The sequence below is a fragment of the Ahaetulla prasina genome, chromosome 1, assembly GCF_028640845.1.
Source record: "Ahaetulla prasina isolate Xishuangbanna chromosome 1, ASM2864084v1, whole genome shotgun sequence".
Classification (NCBI taxonomy): domain Eukaryota; kingdom Metazoa; phylum Chordata; class Lepidosauria; order Squamata; family Colubridae; genus Ahaetulla; species Ahaetulla prasina.
In genome coordinates, this window is record NC_080539.1 from 99,823,273 (window position 1) to 99,845,816 (window position 22,544).

The 22,544-nt window shown below is 37.9% G+C and overlaps 1 protein-coding gene across 4 annotated transcripts in view; it reads right to left on the reverse strand.

The window, feature by feature from the left end:
- The window catches only part of UTRN (utrophin), a 429,397-nt gene that overhangs the window by 25,272 nt on the left and 381,581 nt on the right, over nucleotides 1-22,544 (reverse strand). For all 4 annotated transcript variants that reach the window (XM_058170259.1, XM_058170253.1, XM_058170245.1 and 1 more), the window contains exons 63-70: nucleotides 21,323-21,408; nucleotides 20,143-20,300; nucleotides 19,117-19,283; nucleotides 12,750-12,861; nucleotides 3,273-3,409; nucleotides 2,230-2,268; nucleotides 1,861-1,926; nucleotides 459-524 (exon numbers count right to left, since the gene is read on the reverse strand). In XM_058170259.1, coding sequence (XP_058026242.1) covers nucleotides 459-524; nucleotides 1,861-1,926; nucleotides 2,230-2,268; nucleotides 3,273-3,409; nucleotides 12,750-12,861; nucleotides 19,117-19,283; nucleotides 20,143-20,300; nucleotides 21,323-21,408 — 831 coding nt within the window. The remainder of the gene's footprint in view (nucleotides 1-458; nucleotides 525-1,860; nucleotides 1,927-2,229; nucleotides 2,269-3,272; nucleotides 3,410-12,749; nucleotides 12,862-19,116; nucleotides 19,284-20,142; nucleotides 20,301-21,322; nucleotides 21,409-22,544) is intronic.

Genomic DNA, 22,544 nt, shown 5'->3' on the forward strand with positions numbered 1-22,544 from the left:
GTGTCAGTTGCCAAGCATCTGAATTTTCCTCACCCGACCATGGGGATGCTGCAACAGTTGTAAGTGTGAAAAACGGTCATAATTCACTTTTTCATTGCTGTTGTAACTTCAAATGGTTACTAAGTGAATTGTTGTTAAATTGAGGACTACCTGTAAGCACTGTTCATGATTTTATCATGCATTTATTTGTTTACAGTAAGTACCTCAAAATACAGCCTTACAAAATTCTTTGTTTTTTTTACTAAGTCACTCACTTCATTTAATCAAATGCTACATCCTTCATGCCATGCAATTATGATTGTCTGTCATTAACACAGACCATTAGGAAATTCTAATTAATATCTGTTTGGTGGGAGCCAACATAATACATATCAGTGAATAAAAGATTTGTCAGACCCTTGTAATCAAATGAGTGGCCATTAATTTTTACAATAATTCCAGTTACTAAATCTACTTACACACTTCCTGTGGTAGAGCTACCATCGGTGAAGAAAGAACCATTGCTCCGCTCCATTTGGGCCAGTCTAAAAGAAAACCATATTCATGAAAGATAAATTATGATTATATTTCGTACAGATAAGTTCTCAATTTAGCAACTGTAGTATTTATTGGCAGTTTAATATAGTCACATCTACCTGACCCACTAGAATGGAGAGGCAAAGGAATGTTGAGGTTCCAGTCCCCTAAGGATATACATCTGGTGGGACCCAGAAGAAGGGCCTTCTCTGTGATGGCTCCCTCATTCTGGAACATTATCTAATACCCTTTTGGAAGGCCCTAAAGATGTTGTTCTGCCAATGAGACTGGAAAACCCAGAGCGGGATGGAGCCCATTTAATGGCTGGTACGAATGTGTGTTGTTGCTGGGGTGGGGGTTATTATTTTATTATTTTAATATTTTTATTTCTTTTATATTGTGCTTTTATGTCTGCCTTGAGTTGCCATGTGTGAGTAAGCAGCAATATAAATTTTCTAAAGGAAGGAAGGAAGGGAGGAAGGAAGGGAGGAAGGAAGGGAGGGAGGGAGGGGGGAAGGAAGGAAGGAAGGAAGGAAGGAAGGAAGGAAGGAAGGAAGGAAGGAAGGAAGGAAGGAAGGAAGAAGAAAAAAATAATAACTGAATCATAAGTGACTGCCTTTTCTACAATAAATGTTCATTCTTATCACTTAAAAACCTGATGATTTCCTCAAACATATCATTTTTGTAAAATATGCTACCATGTCGTCGTCCCATTTTTTCCCTTCCTCCTTTGAAATAAAAGCTTATTTCATAACTTTCACTCATAATTCATAATCTTCATATAGCAGCTCCAGGAAGAATTAATCAAAAAGGCCTTCAAGTAAAACTGGAGCCCAACTGTGCCCTGCAGTCACACAGAATATTTTCATCAGCCCTGCTGTCCCACTCAAGCTCCCCAAGAGATACAGAATGCGAGGTCACTCATCATATCTCGAACTCACTTTTAAAGGAGAAAGGCCTCGCTTCCTCTTTATTAGTTTACAGATGTTAAATAAACTAAGCTTGGAATTGGATTGCTTGTATGTCTTAACTTTTTATCCTTTGAGGAAAAGATAAATCACTTTATAGACCCATTCAAATCCAAAAAGAGACTTTAAAAATTCCCGAAAACTAAACTGATAAATAAGGATGTATTTCTGAGGCACATCATGTATTAAACATTAAATGGTCATTCAATGAGGGTCACAACTTTAATTATGCATTATATAATTTTTCAATGTTTAACTATTTTCTCTTAGTTTACACAGATGGATTGATAATACAAAACAATGCATACTTTCTATTTTGTAATGTCAGTCTCAGTTCTGCAATATATCACACACAGAGAGAGAGAGAGATTCTTACCTGTTAGCATACTGTTCTATCCTGGAATGGGTGTCGTCATGAAATAGTTGGGGAGATTGGGAGGGGCTAGTGGAATTTAACAGAAAAGAAGGTGAATTTTCTAAATTATAAAAAACAAGAACTTTTTGCAGTATTAAACACAAAAGAATGTAATGTCTCGTAAGGTGATGGGCTCAACTCATACAATTATGGTAGCAAATGGTCATCATTCAGAAAAGATCTATTTCATGTCTGTTCTAGTCAAATAAATGGAAGACTGAGAGAACCACAATTATGCATGGTCTCATTCATTTCCACAATTTTGCAGAAGCAACATTTGATATATTAAACTCAGCTACCTTACCAAGCACAAAGATAGAAGATACTTACTCATACTGCTCCGGCCACATACTAATAAGAGTAATAGGACTGAAAGAAAAGAAGTAGAGAAAAGAAACAGGAGATTAAAACACTGATGCTATTTAGACAGGTACTGCACAATATATTTATTTATTGTTCTACTCCAATATTTTGTTTTAGAAGTAGTAGGGAAAAAATGAAATTGCCTATAACCAAACCCGCTTCAGAATACATTTGAGAGGGGGGGAAAATCTTTTGGTAATCAAGTAGAAGAGCGATAATCTTAAATGCAGTATCTTTCCCCTGTCTTATAATCAGAAAAGGAACTAATTAAAACATTACATAGTTCTTAATTGTTAGGAATTCATTTAAAGTTTCTGGCTAAAAAGGAAGCTTATAAAGATTTACACAGTTTATTACACTAATGTAGAGTGTTCATTCTGTACAATTTGATTTGATTGCAATTTTTCAGTATATAAACCATTTTTTATAGCTTTGGCATGTACACCATTTACCAAACAGGTATACAGAAAGTCTGAATGTACAGAAAACTAAATCTAATGGTAATTCTATTCATTACTGGTATCATTACAATGCACATTAACTGGAGTGCAATTTAAAGAGACTTTCAGGATGAATATATTTGATGAGACCATCTTAAGTGACATACTTCTCTTTCATTGCAATCCCATTGAAAGTATGTTCTCCTTTTTGTTTAAAGAATAAAAACCAATTTCTGGGCATGGTTCAGTATGCAATTTTAAAACTGTCTTTAATTCATTCCCACTAAGTAAATCAAACTTCAAAGTAATTTTAGCTGTATTGGACACTTTTCTTGAAATGTACTTGAAATATCTTAAATAAGAGTAGCTTATATGTTTTATTAAAGGACATTTTACTATGCCTGAATTTTTAATACTTCTGTGTCTTAGCTTTCTTCTTGCGTTAGGACATGTTTAGCCTTAAATGAAGTTGCAAAGTATTCTCTCATGGTAACTTCTACCCTTACAGAACATCTTTGTGAGGAAAAAAAATTCTATATTGAAAAGACCCAATCTCTGTTCAAAACTCACGTCTCTAAATTGTCGCCTTCTAAAACTGTTTGCACTGGCAAATAACCAAGTCGTGGGTGTTTAGCAAAATATTTTTTGGATCGGAACTTGTTTTTCAGCACTTTGGTGAAATCACGTACATCTTCCCCTGATGTTGTCTAGAAGAAGAAAAAACAGCAGAAAACACAAATTAAATGTTTACTTTCTGCTTGAAATGATGAATGCATTACATTATACTGTCTTCTGATGCTTGTTACAATATGCAAATGATAATAATTTAAAATTACTGGAAACAAACTGTTAGAAGCCAAACCCAAAAGCAAGAATACAAAAAGCTTGACTTAAAAAGATAAAAATTCCATTTAACAAAGTGAGTTGAACAAAGGTTAGAACAGACAAAAATCTAAAAACTCTTCTTATGTTACTCAAAATATAAATTAATATAATAAATTCATTACATTTAAATTTTTTCCATATGTTCCTAAAATAGAACCAAATAAAATGAAGCATTGCAAGACTCAATGACAACTTTGACAACTCATACCTTGTCAAAGCTAAGAGTGGATCAGCAGTCTATCAATAGATATGAGAGTAAAACATAACAATGTTGTTTCTGTACCAAAATATTTGATTCTCCATTTGAAAGTTTTATGAGGATATGCATTGATCAGTCAAACAAATGGTCCACTCATGCATTGCTACTCACTGGAATATAAAAAAGTGGATGAATATATAATTCATCAAATGTATAAATAGATGATTCCCCCCCACTTAAGTGTAAGTATACATATTGGTGCACTGAGCTTCAACAAAAAGGTGAATGGCTACTTCTGTATGAAGAATAACAATATCAAACAATCACCCATTCATTATTTTGAGTGATTTTTTGTAAAAGAGAAGAAAACTAAGATACAAATTGGTATCTTACCAGATTGGTAAAATTGGTAAGAAAGCCAACACAACTTTGAGGGGTTTTTTTTCCCCAAGAAAACTTTCTTGAAGCAATTTTTGAAAGTCAAATTAATGCTCCAGCAGATAATGTCACAATTGCAACATGAATTCTGACACAAAAGAATGAATAGCTAATAAAGAGATGGTATTTCAATCACTTTTTCTGATAATTCTATTTTACTTCAATGAGTAAAAGAAAGAATTTTGTATTAGAGAATTCACAGCCATTATATATATTCCTGTGTACCAAAGGCATCCAGGAACCATCAAGATCAATGTCAACATGTTATTTGAGATATTTAGAAACTCTGATCTAAAATGAATTTTTAATAGAAGTTCATTGTTTGAGGTGAAGTTCCATTAAATATAAAATTTTCTAACTATGTATGAAACATGGGAATATATTTCCAAACATATTAGTAGTTGCTGCTATCCTTAATAAGGTTTTTAAATAATTAAGAAAGGTTTTAATATTGGTTTATTGGTTTTCAATAAAGGACAAAATCAATTTCACTTTGTTTGATGTGCTGCTCAATTCGTTCCTTGCTAGTGACACTTTTTTCAACTCCATAATTTCCCTTCTAGTCTTAAAACTAGAAAAAGATTTTTAGCGAATCCCTGCCAAAGAGCCTAATCACTTTTGCTGAATTTGTCATGTTGGAACAATGGAAGACTTTAATAAATTAGAGACTTTATTTAGCCTAGCACCTGAAACATCAGCAATTAAAATAGGTCATCTCAATGTTTACAATTGCTTATGCAATTAAACTCGCAAGCTATATAAGCACGAAAAAGTATATATAACAGTATGAGTAACTGTCCCTTAAGACTGTTTTTTTTCCCAAAAAATGACTTTATATATATATATATTTGTTTTCATAGGTTTTCATGGGTATATGTATGCAGGTTTTGGTATGTTCAGGTCTTTTCCTGTGTAAGGTTGAAAGTATTTAAGCAACATTTCGACGAGGTCTCACTCGTCATCTTCAGGCTGGAGTTTTTGGCTTTGTTCTTATGTGAGCAAAGCAATCTTTGCTCACATAAGAACAAAGCCAAAAACTCCAGCCTGAAGATGACGAGTGAGACCTCGTCGAAACGTTGCCTAAATACTTTCAACCTTACACGGGAAAAGACCCGAACATACCAAAACCTGCATGCATACATACATGCATACATTCTTTTCCAAAGCTGAAATGGGTCAGGTCATGCAATACTGCCCCTCCCATTTTCATTTCATTGTGATCTTCCTCTATTGTGTATAGAGATTTGAAGTACAAAAGAGAGGAGTGCTCCCATTTTCCTGCTCATACACCTCAAAAGTTCAAATCCAGGGCAAAATCCTTCAACTTTGCAATAGTAGGCTAGAAGGGCTGCGACAAGAGTTGTTGGCACCTCAAGCAAACTTTTTTGTTTGCATAAGCCCTTGTTTGCAAAAATTGGCATAATCAATATTGTATAACTCTTATGTACAGGCTTTGAATACCCTGGTAATGAAGACTGGCATTTTTTTCATAGAAGGATTGTGCTTAGCATTCTCCAGTTGTGCTGGAGAATTGAAGGGAATTAAGGGGCCTCCTGATAACAATCAGATGATTATAAACTAGGAAAGATAAGCAGAGAAAGGGCAGTAGGAAAATGAACATAGAGGTGTGATGGGAGGGGGGCATCTGAATTGAGCGGAAAAGAAAATGAGAATTAGGACACAACCTGGAATTTACTGGTTTACTTCAGAAAGAAAGAGAATTTTTAATTAAACATTATTATAGAATTTGTAATGTTTAATTACAAATTAAACATTATTATAGAACGTATACTTCCCAATCACCTGGGTGTGATGAAATATGATCTCCATTCTTGAGATTAGGTAAGGTAAAGTATATAGTAAAATGCACATTGATCTGGCACTAATGTCATTTTTAGAATGTAGGCGTTCATACAGAGCCTGATTTGCATCTGTTTCCCCAAGCATAACTATGACAAAATGAAGTTAGATTTGACTGTAAAATGTTGTCACTACAGTGTAACACAGAGACAAGGTTTTGATTACAACATGAGAAGACAACCTTGGCCCATGGACCACCAGACCTTTCATTTTGTGATCTTGAAAACATACACTGAAATTCAATGGCAAAACTGCCAATTTTCAGTGACCCAAATTGTGGCTGCTGTTAAAATAAAAGCAAAATTGGTGTGTTAAGTCACCACATGGCTTGTTTGCTGCTAAACATTCCTGCAACACCACTCCAAAAAGTTTTTTAAAAAGAGGAAATATTAAAAAAACAAAAACCTTCCTACTTTCTGTGAAATTACCAAATTCCCCCTATGTTTTTACATCATAAATAAGTGGTTTTACAAAATGAAATAAAAGGTCACCTGATTCCAGAGGTGGGTTTCAGCAGGTTCTGACCAGTTCTGGAGAACCGGTAGCGGAAATTTTGAGTCATTCAGAGAACTGGTAGTAAAAATTCTGACTGGCCCCGCCCCCAAGTCCCAGCTGATTGGGAAGAAATGGGGATTTTGCAGTATCCTTCCCCTGGAGTGGGGTGGGAATGGAGATGTTACAGTATCCTTCCCCTGCCATATCCACCAAGCCATGCCCACCAAGCCATGCCACCCCCACCAAGCCACACCCACAGAACCAGTAGTTTAAAAATTTGAAACCCACCACTGCCTGATTCTTAGATGGAAGTGAGAAAAGCAACAATTGATCTGAGAAGGGATTGTGTAACATTTCAATAACAATTTCTTTAAAACTTCAATTTGATTTAAATGTGCCCTCCTTTCCAATTTCTGGGCCAGAAGAAAAATCAGACCAAGACTTTAAGATATTTAATGTTAAGGATGGATATTATTCACTGCTTTTAATATTATGGAATTCTGTGTAGAGAAGATGAAAAGAACCCAATATTTTTTTAAAAAAAATGTTACATGTTGGAAAATATAAAATAAAGTACAGACTTTTATCAAATGATTTAAAATGCTTGACTTCTACAGTTGTGTTAAATCCCATAATGCATTTAATTGAGTTTCTGAATTAAACTATTTTCTAAATTCACCCAAAACACTGAATCATAAATTGATGGAAGAGACAAAGTTCATGAAATGTATTAAGCCACTCACAAAATTGTAATGAGGTATGGTTAACATGTTGTATGTATGCCATGGCTAGATAGGCTTAGACTGACTTGATTAAACTTATTGTATGATTCAGCCATATTTCATATACTCAGCTAAAGTGGTTATTGCTTTTCCTCAGAAGATCTTTAAGAACTCTAAAGCAACTGGACAGATCTGTAAATACTGACTATTCTAGTGGAAATAAATGAGATTATCTATCAGTCCTTTTGATAAGCACTTAACAAACTTCATCACTGTCTTTCTAAATACAACTGAGAAAATTCAGATTTTTAAAAAGAGTGAATGAAGAACATATGGGCAGCTTTAAATATTCTAATTTCTTGTTTTTGCTGTTTTTGAAGCCGTTCAAAAAATCAACTACAAATAGCATAAAAGAAAAGCTATGAATAACATAATACACTTATAATAATAACAGAGAGTAATAAAGATCTTTATTACTGTTAGCTATGAATTTCATGGTGAGTCAGCTATAAATTTAATAAGCTCTTCAAAAGCTAAAAAAAAGTGCATCCTAATTATTACTTTAGGAGACTAATAAGAGAGGTAATATTGAAGGATTCATGAAACCCTGAGTTGACAAATAGGATTCAAACAAGGTTAGGGGTGAAATGCTACCGGTTCGGACCGGTTCACCTGAACTGGTAGCGATAGCGGCGGGTGGTTCGGAGAATCGGTAGCGACGGCAGCGTGAGGCTCTGCCCACCCGCCCATTCATCATTACTTCCTGGTTTTAACCCTCTGCGCATGCGCAGAAGGGTTTGCATATGTGCAGAGGGTCAAAGCACGCACACGCGCATCACATGCACTTCCAAACCGTTAGGGAAGGTAAGTAGATTTCATCTCTGAACAAGGTTGTTTGGTTCCGTTATAGGATAAATTTTAACATTTCCAGAACAGAAATCAAAGTGCAAGTGTTGGATACTATCTATAATATTTTCTACCACATTTGTAGAAAATCTAGATTTACAAGACACAGTGAGGCAATACAGAGTTTCCTTGGTGCCTTGTATTGTGGGAACTCAGCCAACATGAAATAGAGCAGGGGTGTCAAACTTGATTTCATTGAGGGCTGCATCAGTGTTGTGTTTGACCTTGGGGGTGTGTGGCCAGGGTGGGCATAGCCAGGGTGGGCATAGTCAGGGTGGGCGTGGCCAGTTCGACATCACTCATGTTGGGGGCACCTGTTTCCGGCTGCTACGGCCTCCTGCAGCCCTCTGCCAGTGAAAACAGAGTTTGGGAGGGCCATGCGCGGCCCTCTTGGGCTCCGTTTTCACTGGCAAAGACACAACAGGCCAGTTCTTTGCTGTTTCCAGGATGGCCCCACAGGCCAGATCAACACAACCTGCTTCCACCTGCCACTCTGCACCACACCCATCTCTTGTGCCATGCTAGGCAAATGCCTAAATTACTGTAATGGTGCCCCAGCCCTGTGCATCAAGACCCTAGAAAGCATTTATTTATTTATTATTTATTTATTCGTATTTGTATACCACCCTATCTCCCGAAGGACTCAGGGCGGTTCACAGGCAAGTAAAAACATATATGTACAAATTAAGAAAACCATTAAAAAACTTATTCTAAAAGCCAAATTATTAAAAAATTATTAAAAATAGTATAAATATTAAAACCAATTAAAACCCCTATAAATTTAAAATCTAGTCCAGTCCTGCGCAGATGAATAAGTGTGTTTTAAGCTCGCGGCGGAAGGTTCGGAGGTCCGGAAGTTGACGGAGTCCTGGGGGGAGTTCGTTCCAGAGGGTGGGAGCCCCCACAGAGAAGGCCCTTCCCCTGGGTGTCGCCAGACGGCACTGCCTAGCTGACGGCACCCTGAGGAGTCCCTCTCTGTGAGAGCGCACGGGTCGGTGAGAGGTATTTGGTAGCAGTAGGCGGTCCCGTAAATAGCCCGGCCCTATGCCATGGAGCGCTTTAAAGATTGTCACCAAAACCTTGAAGCGCACCCGGAAGGCCACAGGTAGCCAGTGCAGTCTGCGCAGGATAGGTGTCACGCGGGAGCCACGAGGGGCTCCCTCTATCACCCGCGCAGCCGCATTCTGGACTAACTGAAGCCTCCGGATGCCCCTCAAGGGGAGCCCCATGTAGAGAGCATTGCAGTAATCCAGATGAGACGTCACGAGGGCGTGAGTGACCGTGCATAAGGCATCCCGGTCTAGAAAGGGGTGCAACTGGCGCACCAGACGAACCTGGTGGAAAGCTCTCCTGGAGACGGCCGCCAAATGATCTTCAAAAGACAGCCGTTCATCCAGGAGGACGCCCAGGTTGTGCACCCTCTCCATCGGGGCCAATGACTCGCCCCCAACAGTCAGCCGTGGACTCAGCTGACTGTACCGGGATGCCGGCATCCACAGCCACTCTGTCTTGGAGGGATTGAGCTTGAGCCTGTTTCTCCCCATCCCATAAGCATTCCATAAGCTCTCTGATAAATATTTAGAATGATCATACCTTACCCATTTATGTGGAAATCTGGAATTTTCATGAATAATTACATGCTCCTAGGCTTAGGCTGTATTAATAATTGATGCGGTTAGCACTTGAATGCATTACAAAATGGATGTTGACATTCCTGGTATTAATGTCCTAGTTCAGGTCTCTCAAATTTTTGCTTGCTGCCATGCAAGTTTAAAATAATGTCTTTTATATATAAATTCCTAATTACAAGGGAGAAATCAGGGAGGAGGGAGATTGTGAGATTACCAAGAACCTGGAATGATGCTTTTCACTTACTAATAGAATTTCTGATTAAAGTTAAAATAGTTTTTGTCGAAAGCGCTTTCACCTCGTGAGTTCAAAAATGAGAAGTTGATAAAGATGGTGAGGATGATAGTTTAAATTTAAATGTATTTTTGTTAAGTATAATGTAATTCTTAATTTCATCTGGGCAATCAGTGCAAAAGTACCTTGCATCCATCTTCTTAAAAAAAAAAATCATGATGTCCTTGAAACAAGAATGTGTTTCAATAGTCTACATACTTATATATTTTGAGCTGTCTCCAATGTATAATTGGTGTCTACTGCAATAGATTGCCTGGGGGACTCAGTATCCATGGATTTTAGCCAAAGCGTAAAAACCTGATCAACGTTTCAGTTTTTTAAAAAACATTTATAGTTATATTGCAAAGTGGAAGAAAACTTTCTGTGAGATTTAAGATCATTTTGAAGTTGGGTCCTAATTCTAGAATAGTGTCTTATACAATCAATGGAAAATATATTGCTCTATATTTGCTTAAGTTGCAAAAAGGATCTCCCATATCAGTTGACTCGAATATAAATATTTTAATAATTGAAAGTATGGGCAGTCCTCATTTAACAATTGCCTCAGACAGAAATGGCTCACAAATAAATGGAACTAAATGGTAATAAGTGAATGATGGCATTTATCACGACAAAAGCCTTCAGTTAAGATTGGTCTGTTGATTAAAGTCTGGTCAATTTCAGGCAGCAACTGCCCGCCAGCCAGAGGATTCTAACCAACAAATTAAGGTCACAGAAATGAGCTTATTAACTCGCAGTTAGCACATTTTATGGATGTGTTGTATCTCAGATATATCAGAAGAGATAGATTGTTTAAGCAATTTTTCCAACCTGGGAGGGGTTAAAAAGAAAAGAACAACAAATGGGTCAGGCAAAAGAGACTGTATAGGATAATACAATTCATTTACCTAAATGGGATGGCAACAGCCAGTGATTTTTGCAGTCTCTCCTTCTCTCTCAGTTATGTGATTCACTTAGCAACCATTTTGCTGCAACCAAATGCAATCACTAAATGAGGACTATCCTGTATTGTTTTTTTATCTTTTTAAGTGTGTTCTTGGCTGCCCAAATTGGCAGCCAATTTCCAAATTGACTGGCCATACAAATTGAACTAATAAATAAATAAAGTAAGCTGACACCCTTCTAAAGTTTTGAACAAAAACAAAAGCCATTCTAAACACAAAATGCATGAATTTATATGATGAATCAAAATGATAAGCAAGGGGACCATAGTATTCCTAGAGGAAAGCAGAAGAATCTCTGCATACAAAATCATTTTCTCATCTTTCCTTTAGAAACATGTTAGGAATAGGAAGTAAGTATGCTCTGTCTAATCCCTTTTGACATTACAGGTACATATTATGGGGTGGATATAACCATCACGCTGAGTATATAGCAAGTGGTGTCTTGAATTTTACCATAATCTAATTTTTGCTGTTGAAGCCAGCATTTCAGCAGTGGGACAATGAAAACAAATCTTGAAAAGGATTACTAAAAGATGGGTTATCAGTATACCAAGTCTTCATGCTAACTATAAAAAATATTCCTAATGTTCCATAGTAATTCATGCTGTTATGCATTACTGTGAAGACAGTACTTCATTTAGTGATGCACAAAGAAAGGCATTTCTTTTCATCCCCCTGGAAGTTGCATTCTGTCCATCTAAAACCTGAAAGAATTTATTATGTTCATACAGAGACTCAAAAATCCACCACGTGCCAGATTTTACATCAGGCACAGCAATGAATCTCAATTCTTTTGATGTTCAACCTCGTATGGAATGGGTTCCCCACTGAGAGCAGGCTGCTTCCATCTCTGCCAGTTTCTAGAAGTTACTAAAAAAATGAAGCTTTTTCAAACACCTTTTCAGTAACATCACCTGCATCTCTTGTTGCTCTTTATTTATTGTTCTTTTCTATATGGTTTGTTTTTGCAATTTGGATTGTACGCTGCTTTGGCTCTGTATTTATTTTTACTTTGACATTAGAACTGGTGACTGTCATGAGATTGCAAGAGGATGAAAATCAAATAAATTGCAGCCCGTTGAACGTACATTGGATCCAACCCAAAGGAACGCTACAAGTATCTGATTATATAGCCACCATGGGAATTCCAGAAAATTATAAACATGAATTCCTAAATAACATATTAAGAGCAGTCAATATTCATAGACTTTCCAAATTCTTATCTTTCAAACTGATTGTAAAAATATATATCAATGACAATAATAATAATAATAATAACAACAACAATAGATAACAGCAACAATAAAATAACACTAAAATTAATTAGTGACATATATTTAGGAAAAAATACATTTTTGTTTAAATTTTCTTTTAAATGAGACTTTTTAATTTAAAAAAACCAAAATGTTATTCTTTCTGTCTAATAAATGAAAAATGTTTTATTAAAAAAAGTGTAAACAACATTACTCCACAACAAACTTGGTCCATTCTCAAAAACATAACTTTACATTTGTTTTACCAGATCCCATACTAACTACAGTTCTCTTTAATACATTAAGTTTAATTCAAGATAATACTAGTTACTTTGGTAAAATAGAGTGAATCTTAAAAAGCAGAAGAAAGGTATAATAGGGAATAAATTAAGAGTAATCAATGAAGAAGATTCTGTACTCACCGGTATACAGTATTCCACCATTGGGTAATGTAATTTATGACCCTTTGCTGTTCGACCCGAGAAAAAACAGCTCTGGCAAATATCATAATTGAAATGTTTCAAGCTCCGATATCTGTGAATGGAGTTTGGGAGGGAAAAAATGAAGACCCTCAATTTTGTGAAAGGTTCAAAAACTTAATGCCAAGCTCCACAGATTTTGTAACTCAAAATTTTAAATTACATAGTATAAAACACAACTTAATTAAGATAGATAAATAGATTGTGAGACTATCAGGGGCCTGTCAATCTCATGATGAGTATGAGGATCATGATTTGAGTAAAGACTGTGCACACTACCCATACCAACTATTTATTTCATCAAAAACAATGCTCACCTACCAATTCTATGAATACCATGTTCAATTTAGTCCTTAGAAATAGAAAATAAAATTGAAGGTAACTACAGAACCAGAAAAAACTACTTTTTAAAGAAATTTAAGGAGAAATTTAGTCTGTAAAGTCCATTTTTAATAATTTACTGATTGGCACTGGAAAGACTGCATTTCCATGAGTAGTATGCCATGGCTGCTATAACTCAATTATAATTAGTCTGACAATCAACATCTCTCACAGGTTTTCAATAATTGAACTATTTTTCTCATACAAGGCAGGGGTGAAGAGAAACCACTGCAGAAGAATGCAACATATTGTTATATGACTGCGTTCCTGAAGCAAGAGATTGATTGTTCAGTGTAATAATTAAAAGGATCACTATTTCAAAATGGTGATTGTCACCAGGAATAATCAAAGAAGTAGCCCAAAGAAAATTAAGAGTTATTTTTTAATTATAACTTATATCATGGTCTTCTTTGTTATATATTGTGTTCTCAAAGTTGTGTTCACAGCTAGGTTTTACATTATTTATTCAATTATTTTGATGGCAATGCAAAAGGAGGAGTTTGAAAAAAAGGAAGAAGCAACCTTAATCATTCTGTCCAAGTATTTAAAAATATTTCACTTTTACGACAGACCAGGTTACTTGTGATCTGTGACAAAATAAATTAAGTTGAGAATATTCATCCCATGGATGTCAGGGCTGTTTCCTGGGTGGCTTCAGATGGATAAAAGGCATTTTTGATTAGCAGCTAACAAAAATATTGTGTTTTACTTAAATTTCCAGCACTGGCTTTAGTGGAAGATTTAACTACAAAATAGGCAATTTCTGTTAGGCTGTCATAAACACTTAATAACAAAATCAACAGAAATATATGAAAAGGCTACTGGGCTCCCTTTTGTCAATGCCAGCTGACAAATTATTTTACATCTAAATGAATAAAACTGTGTGTTTCAATAAAGGGGAAAATGAATCCATTTTTAAATATGTTCTGTGAAGAGAAGATAGGTAAATAGCAACCAGCATTAGCTGTATTAGAACAGCATAACCTGAATTTTCAGTGTTTTAGAATCAGGAAAATGCTGCAAATATTGTGGTAGCACGGTGGTTAGAATGTAGTATTGCAGGCAAATTCAGTCCACTGCCAAGGGTTCGATCCTGACCGGCTCAACGTTGACTAAGCCTCCCATCCTTCCAAGGTGGGTAAAATGAGGACCCAGATTGTTGGGAGCAATATACTGACTCTGTAAATTGCTTACAGAGGTCCGTAAAGCACTGTGAAGCGGTATATAAGTTTAAGTGATATTGCTATTGCTAAATGGGATTTGTAATAGTCAGTGGCTAACGGTATGCCCTAGTGACATAGAAAAGATAGTGATCTAGTTTTTTTTTACTACTGACCCATTTAAAAATGTGGGAACTCCAGAATTCACGATTATTTTTAGCAGATAGCAAGGTTATATACTTTTGTGCAACAAACTTTTAGATAATCCAAACAATATCTGAATGATTGTTGATATTGATGTACTTGAGTCTTAATGCTGATGTTTGAAGCCTTGATAATGACTTTTGCATGTATTGTATGTAGATAATCTAGGGGGTTAGGCTGAGAAATGCTGAACTAGCTATTGCTACACCAGTGTGACATAAAATATGATTTAAATAATGTAATTTATTTTTATAATTGGATCCAATAGCCGCATTGCCTTTTTTACTGCCTTCACTTTGTAATCATTCATTTTCTTTACTTTATATCCATTTTTCTCATTTATACTAAGTAAATACATCTAACACCCTGTCTTTAAAACTAAATAGAAGCTGCGAAGGAATCAAACAGTGATGAGACTACCAAAGATGGACAGAGAGGATTTAATCTTGCAATCTTTTCCATGTTAGTGATAAAAAGCGTCTCTCTGAAGTTGTTATTAGCATAGAGACTAGACAATCTGTGACCTGTTGGGTCGTAGTTTCAGAGATGATATTTCATTACCTAGATAAAGAAACAGAATGACCACAGGTGGGCAAAAAAAGCAGCAAGAGCAAGATTGATTTCCAATATACTGTCAGCTCCCCTACTGAATTTCCTTGTGGGAAGATGGCAAGGAGCATCAGACATTTTCCTTCCTTCCTCCCTCCCTCCCTCCCGCCCTCCCTCCCTCCCTCCCCACATACATGGAAGTAACTGTGGAATGACTAGGAGTCAAGTTCAAAGGAGAATATCTTCCATAGTAAGATAAGTTCAAGGATCATGGACAGAATAAGTCTGTATGATGGAAATGAAACTATGGGACTCACTGAATAAATACAGCTGGAAGTTGAGAAGGCAGGAATTTACAGCAGGGGTAGTCAACCTTTTTATACCTACCGCCCACTTTTGTATTTCTGTTAGTAGTAAAATTTTCTAACCACCCACTGGTTCCACAGTAATGGTGATTTATAAAGTGTATCGTCGTCTGCGCATGTGTTGTGGCTCCCGCCCCCGAACCTGGCCCCATGCCCAAAAGTGCCTTGGAGCCGGGCCTGCTGCCAGAAAGTGACTTGGACAGTGAGGGGGAAGGGCCATCAGGACTTACCTCAGAAGCACCGGCCTCCCTGGATCAGCTCCAGGAGCCAGAAGCAAGCCAAGCGAAAGAGATAACGAGGCCTCCTTCCCCTGACTCTTCCCCCCCAGGCCACGCCTACAGACCCAGCTGACAGCAATCATTCTTGGCTCAATCCCAGGTTTCGTAGGCAGGAGAGAAGAGAACAACAGAAGCAGGGGAGGGACAGGCCTAGGAAGTGCTGAGTCATGGAGCCACACCCCACAGGATATAAAAGGCAGCAAGAGCTGGTGTGTCTCTTTGTATCAGGCAAATCCATGGATTGACTAGAGCTGAAGGTTGTGACTCACCAGCGTCTTGGCAGCTAACAAGGGCGCTTGGCATACACTGGCTCTTTTGCTGCCAGAGCTGATAAGAGCTGGCTAATTAAGCCATCGTTCGGAAGGAGGCAAGGAGGACATAACAGCATGCCTCTCGTGCATTGTGGATTGGGTTTGGGGTGGGGGGGCGCCGGCTACCAGCTCTGCTTGTCTGTTACAGTTGGGTGGTATGGGGGAGATGCGCGAACTATTCTGGGACAAGGTTCTTTTGTTTGCGGTCATACTATAGTGCCATTTAGTTTCACTTACATAATGTGAACTAAACTTATGTGCGGGCAATACAAATAGTATATTTTCAGAAATTTAAATTGTCATGGGGAATTTTATGAAAACCTAATGAAAATGTTTTTAAAGAATGTTATGAATTTTTTTAAAAAAGTCAATTAAATTAAAAAAAAGGAAAGTGCTTCAGTATCGGACAAAACCTTTACCGCCCACCATAAAAGCTGGAATGCCCATTAGTGGGTGGTAGGAACCAGGTTGACTACCACTGATTTACAGTATGGAAATAACAAACACAAAAATGCCTAACGTTTATAAAAGAAGGAAGGAAGGAAGGAAATGCTAGCCTAATAATATGATAGCTAACTCCAGTCCCTTAGAGCAGGGGTCCCCAACCTTGGCAACTTTAAGCCTGGAGGATTTCAACTCCCAGAATTCCCCAACCAGCAAAGCTGGCTGGGGGATTCTGGAAGTTGAAGTCCGCCAGGCTTAAAGTTGCCAAGGTTGGAGACCCCTGCCTTAAAGAGCTCTCCATTTGATAATTAAACCTATGCCCATGGAAGCGGGCACAATATGTGCCAGACCATTCATACAGGGAGACCATTCTGAATTGTCACTATTTGCTGCCTCCCTTTGCTTTCCTTCATGGAGAAGAAACCTTGCTTAGAACAGACAGCTCTGCAAACCGGCTACTGTTGAAACATTTTTGTTATGAATTCTCATACAATTTGGGAAACTTGGTAATAACACTTGTTATGAATTCAGATTCAATTACTGAACTAACATCGTAAATATTTCAGAGAAAATTTGAGCACAAAAATCTTACATGTAAGAACAAAGTCTGTGTTTTGAATTGCAATTTCCCCAACATAATGAAAATACTGCATCGTTGCGATAATAAGCTCACATAAGGGTACAGTTCTACTTGTAAAGCAGCTTTATGAGATTGGCAAAGACTACCAGGAATTATGGCTGGCTTCAACCCTATTTACATTCTAATCCATATTAGCTATAGACGTTAATCTACATAATCTTTTCAAACATTTTCTACATTTAATAATCTACTGTACTGTGGAGTTTTCTATAGTAAAATACTTTATAGTTTGGTTTCATAAACCTGGTAAATCGTATTAAAGGCCATAACCCTGAACCAAGTGACAATCCATTGATGAATGTGAATTTCTGAACCAATACCGCCCAATGGATTTTCCACTTACTGAATTAAGCATATACATTGATTCGTGTTCCTTTTTCCCAAACCAAAAAAGCAGGGGTGAAATCCAGAAGGTTCTGACAGGTTCTGGAAAACCAGTAGCAGAAATTTTGAGTAGTTTGGAGAACCGGAAATGCCACCTCTGGCTGGCCCCAGAGTGGAGTGGGAATGGAAATTTTGCAATATCCTTCCCCTGGAGTGGGGTGGGAATGGAGATTTTGCAGTATCCTTCCCCTGCCACACCCACCAAGCCACGCCCACAGAACCGGTAATAAAAAAATTTTGAATTTCACCAATAGAAAAAAGGATTCAGAGGGTGAATATTGAAATAATGAAGGGCCTAACCAAGGGTGAAATGCTCCCGGTTCGGACCGGATCGGGCGATCTAGTAGCAATGAGGGCAGGTAATTTGGAGAACCAGTAGCAAAAATCTCTGCCTCCCTCCCCAAGCTCACCCAATCGCCCAGTCCCCACTTGCCTACTTGGCAACTTCCTGCTTCCTTCGGTCTTGCTCACTATTCCGGCCTTGCTTCGGCTGCTGCAATCAATTGCATCAGCTAACAATTGAATCTGTCTGCCTGCAATCTATCTCATCGGTGAGCAACTCAATCTGCTTGCCTTTTCCCTTGAATTGGGTAAGTAAGGGGGGGGAGCTTTAAAAAAATAGTTAATTGGGGTTCTTTTTAGGAGTTTTATTTTTTAAAAAAACAGCAATTTAAAGTTAAGCAAGTTTTAAATTTAGCTGCTTTTATCTAAAAATATAAATAAAATAAAATAAAATAATTTGTGCAGCTTTCTGAGATTTGGTGTGTTTCTGTAGTGTTTCACTGTAACTACCCAAACACACAAAATCTCACAAAGCTGTATGTGGCATTTTGTGTGTGTGAGAGAGTGTCTGTTGTGTTGTGTTGTGTTGTGTGTGTATAAAGTGTGAAAGTTGGTTTTTGGGCTTTTTGTGGCTGTGTGAGGTTCCTGCTTGTTGCAGGGGCCATTTTGGGTGAAGTGCAGCTGCTTTTACATTGTGTGTGAGTCAGTTGTGTTGTGTTGTGGTGTGTGTGTGTAAAGTGGGAAAATTGGTTTTTGAGCTTTTTGTGGCCTGTGTGAGGTTCCTGCTCATTGCAGGGGCCATTTTGGGTGAGGTGCAGCTGCTTTTACATTGTGTGTGAGTCCGTTGTGTTGTGTCATGTGTGTGTAAAGTGTGAAAGTTGGTTTTTGGTACCTCTTATTGTTTTGTGTACTTTATTATTTTTGTTATTGGCCACACCCACCCAGTCACCTGAACAACAAGCCACGCCCACCAATTAACTCACACCCACAGAACCAGTAGGGAAAATTTTTAAATTTCACCCCTGGTCTAAATACCAAATCCCAAGAAAAATGGTTAAAGGAAGTGCCCAACTTGGTGAACTCTCCTTTGATAGATATCTTCAGACAGAGGCTAGATGGTCATCATTACAGAGAAATTGTAGTGCAGCCTGTACTGACCAGAAGACCTCTAAGCACACCTCCTACTTTTTATGAGTCTCTAACTTATAACATATCTAGTAATGCGTTATTAGCATAGCATGTACAATGAAGCTGAAACATAAATCAATTACATTATGGATGCAATTCATAAAAGGCGCTTTATTTTGCTCACCTAAAGCCAACAATTGGACACTCCTTACAGATGTTGCACTTGGCCTGATGTTTTGCTGTTTCTGAAGCTGCTACTCTGTGTAGAACTGGCAACCATACCATAGATTGTGGCTCCAGACGCATCCAGTCTATGAACTGCTTTACGTCAATTTCTGGTTTATTATTATGCTGATAAATGAGGGTGAGATTAAAAAGAATTTAACATTCATATTAAAGCTTCCTGTCCAGTCTATTTTCAAAAAAAAAAAAATGTATTCCAAGTTTGACTTTCAAGGAAACATTACTCATGCCAACAATATTCGGTCAAAGAAGAAAAGACAATTACTTCCGCTGTAATTGAACAACTACCCTTGTACAGGTAGTTGACTTGCAATCATTCTTTTTAGTGACCGCTGGAATTTAAAACAGTACTTAAAAAAAAGTGACTTATGACCAATCTTCACACTTATGACCATTGCAGCATCCCCATGGTCAAGTGATCAAAATTTGGGCACTTGCAACCGGCTTGTACTTATGACTGCACCATCAATGGAGTCATTTGATCACCACTGGCAACCTTCCCAGCCAGTTTCTGACAGGCAAAGCCAATAAAGCCTGATTTGTTTAACAACTGTGTGATTCACTTAACAACCATGGCAAAAAAGGTCATAAAATCAGATGTGAATTACTTAACAACTTCCTTACTTAGCTATGGAAATTCCGATCCCAACTGTGTTCGTAAGTTGAGAACTATCTGTATACGCCTTTCCAATCAATGCTACAAACGTATGAGACTAAAGTCCATTTCAGGCACTTCAAATGATTAAAGAAAAGGATCGCAGTAATGGGTGCATAAACCTTGCCCCCAATATCTAGGGTTTCCTGCCTGAGCAGGGGATTGGACTAGAAGACCTCTAAGGTCCCTTCCAACACTTAATTTGTTATTCTGTTATGTCCCTCTTCCTTCAGAAGTCACTCCCTCTGAACCCAACTAACATCTGAATGTACTGAATTTAGAATGTCCAGAAATGGAAACCGACACAATTACCTGCTGGAAACAGCTGCGGACACTAGGCTCAATGTTACTGCCTCCAAAAGCGGCTACTTCCCCAAGCTGCCGTGGGATTTGGATAGCATCGTGCAATAACAAGCCAAGCTGCCTCTGGTCACACATTTCAGTAGGTCCGGCCACTTCTCTAAAGAGATCTTCAAGGCAAAAACGGAGAGGGGGAAAAGGACACTTGTTTGAGAAGGAGCAATTTCTCATTTCTTCCAATTTATACTGATAAGTTTCATAGCAATCATCAATATTGTTTATCAAAGACAAGCTAATTTTTTCATTCTCTTGAAAATGTAAATAATTGTTTGTATTAAAAGAAACCCCTTTTTGTATTTCTGTTTTACTTAAGCTGTTAGCTTAACACAGACCTGTCCAACCCTTGGCCCATGGGCAACATTGGCCCTAGACAGCTGATAACGCTGCCCCACAAGAAACATGCTAGGCAGAAGAGGGAGATGCGGAAAGTTTACTAGAGCTAGACCTTTTCAGCTGACTGTATATTTAGCTTGATGTGAAGGTGTGATGGGGCATAGGAGACTTATCTATTTACAAAATGGTTGCCATTTGTATGTTTTGTTACAAAACATCAATTTATACTGATTGAACCAAACTGCCTCACTGACTATTCTCTACTATCCCACTGGGTAGTTTTCTACTATACAGAGGCATAGCTGCAAATACATATAATACTAAATAAAACTGCTATTTGGCTATAGGTCAGTTTCCTTTAACATTACCAGAACATCTGGTATAGGGGTACACTTGTTTCAGAATATAGAATACCTGTGCCTTACTGTGCCAATGAAGGAAATTCTGAAGAAAGTAGTGTAAGCCACTTGGAGTTAGCCTGTGGTTAAGTTGGGTGGCCAATAAATTTAAATTAATGATTCTACATTTTGATGGAACATTATATTGGAATGTGGACTTCGTTGAAACTGAAGCTGGAATATTGCCCCACTTCAAATACTGAATCAAAGAGGAATGTAAATTTAACAGTTTAATAATATTCAGTGACAAGTGTGTATGTGTGTGCACCCAAGCTTGGCTATGGGTGTGGACAGAAAGGACAGAGACTTGTTCCAAACAGCCTTACTTTATCTCTTGCCAAACCATCTCTTGCCTTGGCAAAATTATGGATTTTGCAGAATTATATTTAAAACATACTCACATCTGTATTTTTCTTCCAAGAGACCCTTCGAAAGAGATATCAAGCCAATCTTCAGGGATTGCACTCTGATTTTTCCAGTCCGGGCACTGTTATAGAAACAGCATTAAAATAGTTGGCAGGAGGTGGCATAATTTAATTCAAACACTGAAAGAGCTAGCAAAAACACCTGGTGTACTTCAATTTCTAGACATTAGCTACTAATCATATCAATGAGTCTCTTTCACAAATGTTCAGTGCAAACTCTAAATATTTACATTCAGCTTAAACACATTAATTATAACGCATTGTAGTTCAAGCATACAGCATCACAGCATGTCCTAATAATGTGACACCCTGCATCGCAGGAGCTGATGACAAGTGAATACAAATTATAGTATCTACAGGTACATTAATATTTTTCAGAGCACAATTTGCCTAGCCTGAGTTTTACAAACTTTGATGTGTATGTACATTAGGGCAAAAATGTTGGGTGCATATGTCAATTAGAAAATGCATAGTACTGGTTTCATCTAGCAGCAGTATGACTTCAATCTTATGCGGTCTGGTATTTACAAAACCATCCCTGGCAACAAAACCAGTGAAAGAAGAACATCCAGGTATGGCTGGAGATGGGTCAAGCAGTGCTTCTGCAAATGAGAAAGTTAATCAGAAAGACATGCTGGGCACTGTTGTTGTTGTTTTCTGGACAGCTTGCCAGTCTCTTCCCTCTTCCCTCCCCCACACACTTTTTTTTTTTGCCTTTGAGTCAGTCTTGACTCTTGACAATGACCTGGATAAGTCCATGGATTTTTTTATCTCCATCACATTTACGTTCCTGAAAACTAGAGATGGTCACTTCTGAAGTGTTTCCTATATCCCTTTTGTGTTCATGGGCAGAGATACCTTTTGTGTGATGGTTGCCTAGTTTGCAGTTCATTTTGTCTCCCAGGTTCATTCATTTATACCAGGGGTGTCAAAATCAAGGCCCGTGGGCCTCACAGGATCCGGCCCGTGAGGTCCTTAGAACTGGCCCGTGAGGTCCTTAGAACTGGCCAGTGGGGCCTCCATGGAAACAGAAAAGGACCAGCCCGCGGTGCCTCTGCCAGTGAAAACAGAGTTCAGGAGGGCCGCATATGGCCCACCTGAACTCCATTTTCACTGGCAGCGGGTTGCAGGAGGCCGGTGCAGCTGAAAATGGAATTCAGGAGCTTGTTTTTGCTGGCAGAGCACTCAGGCCACCACA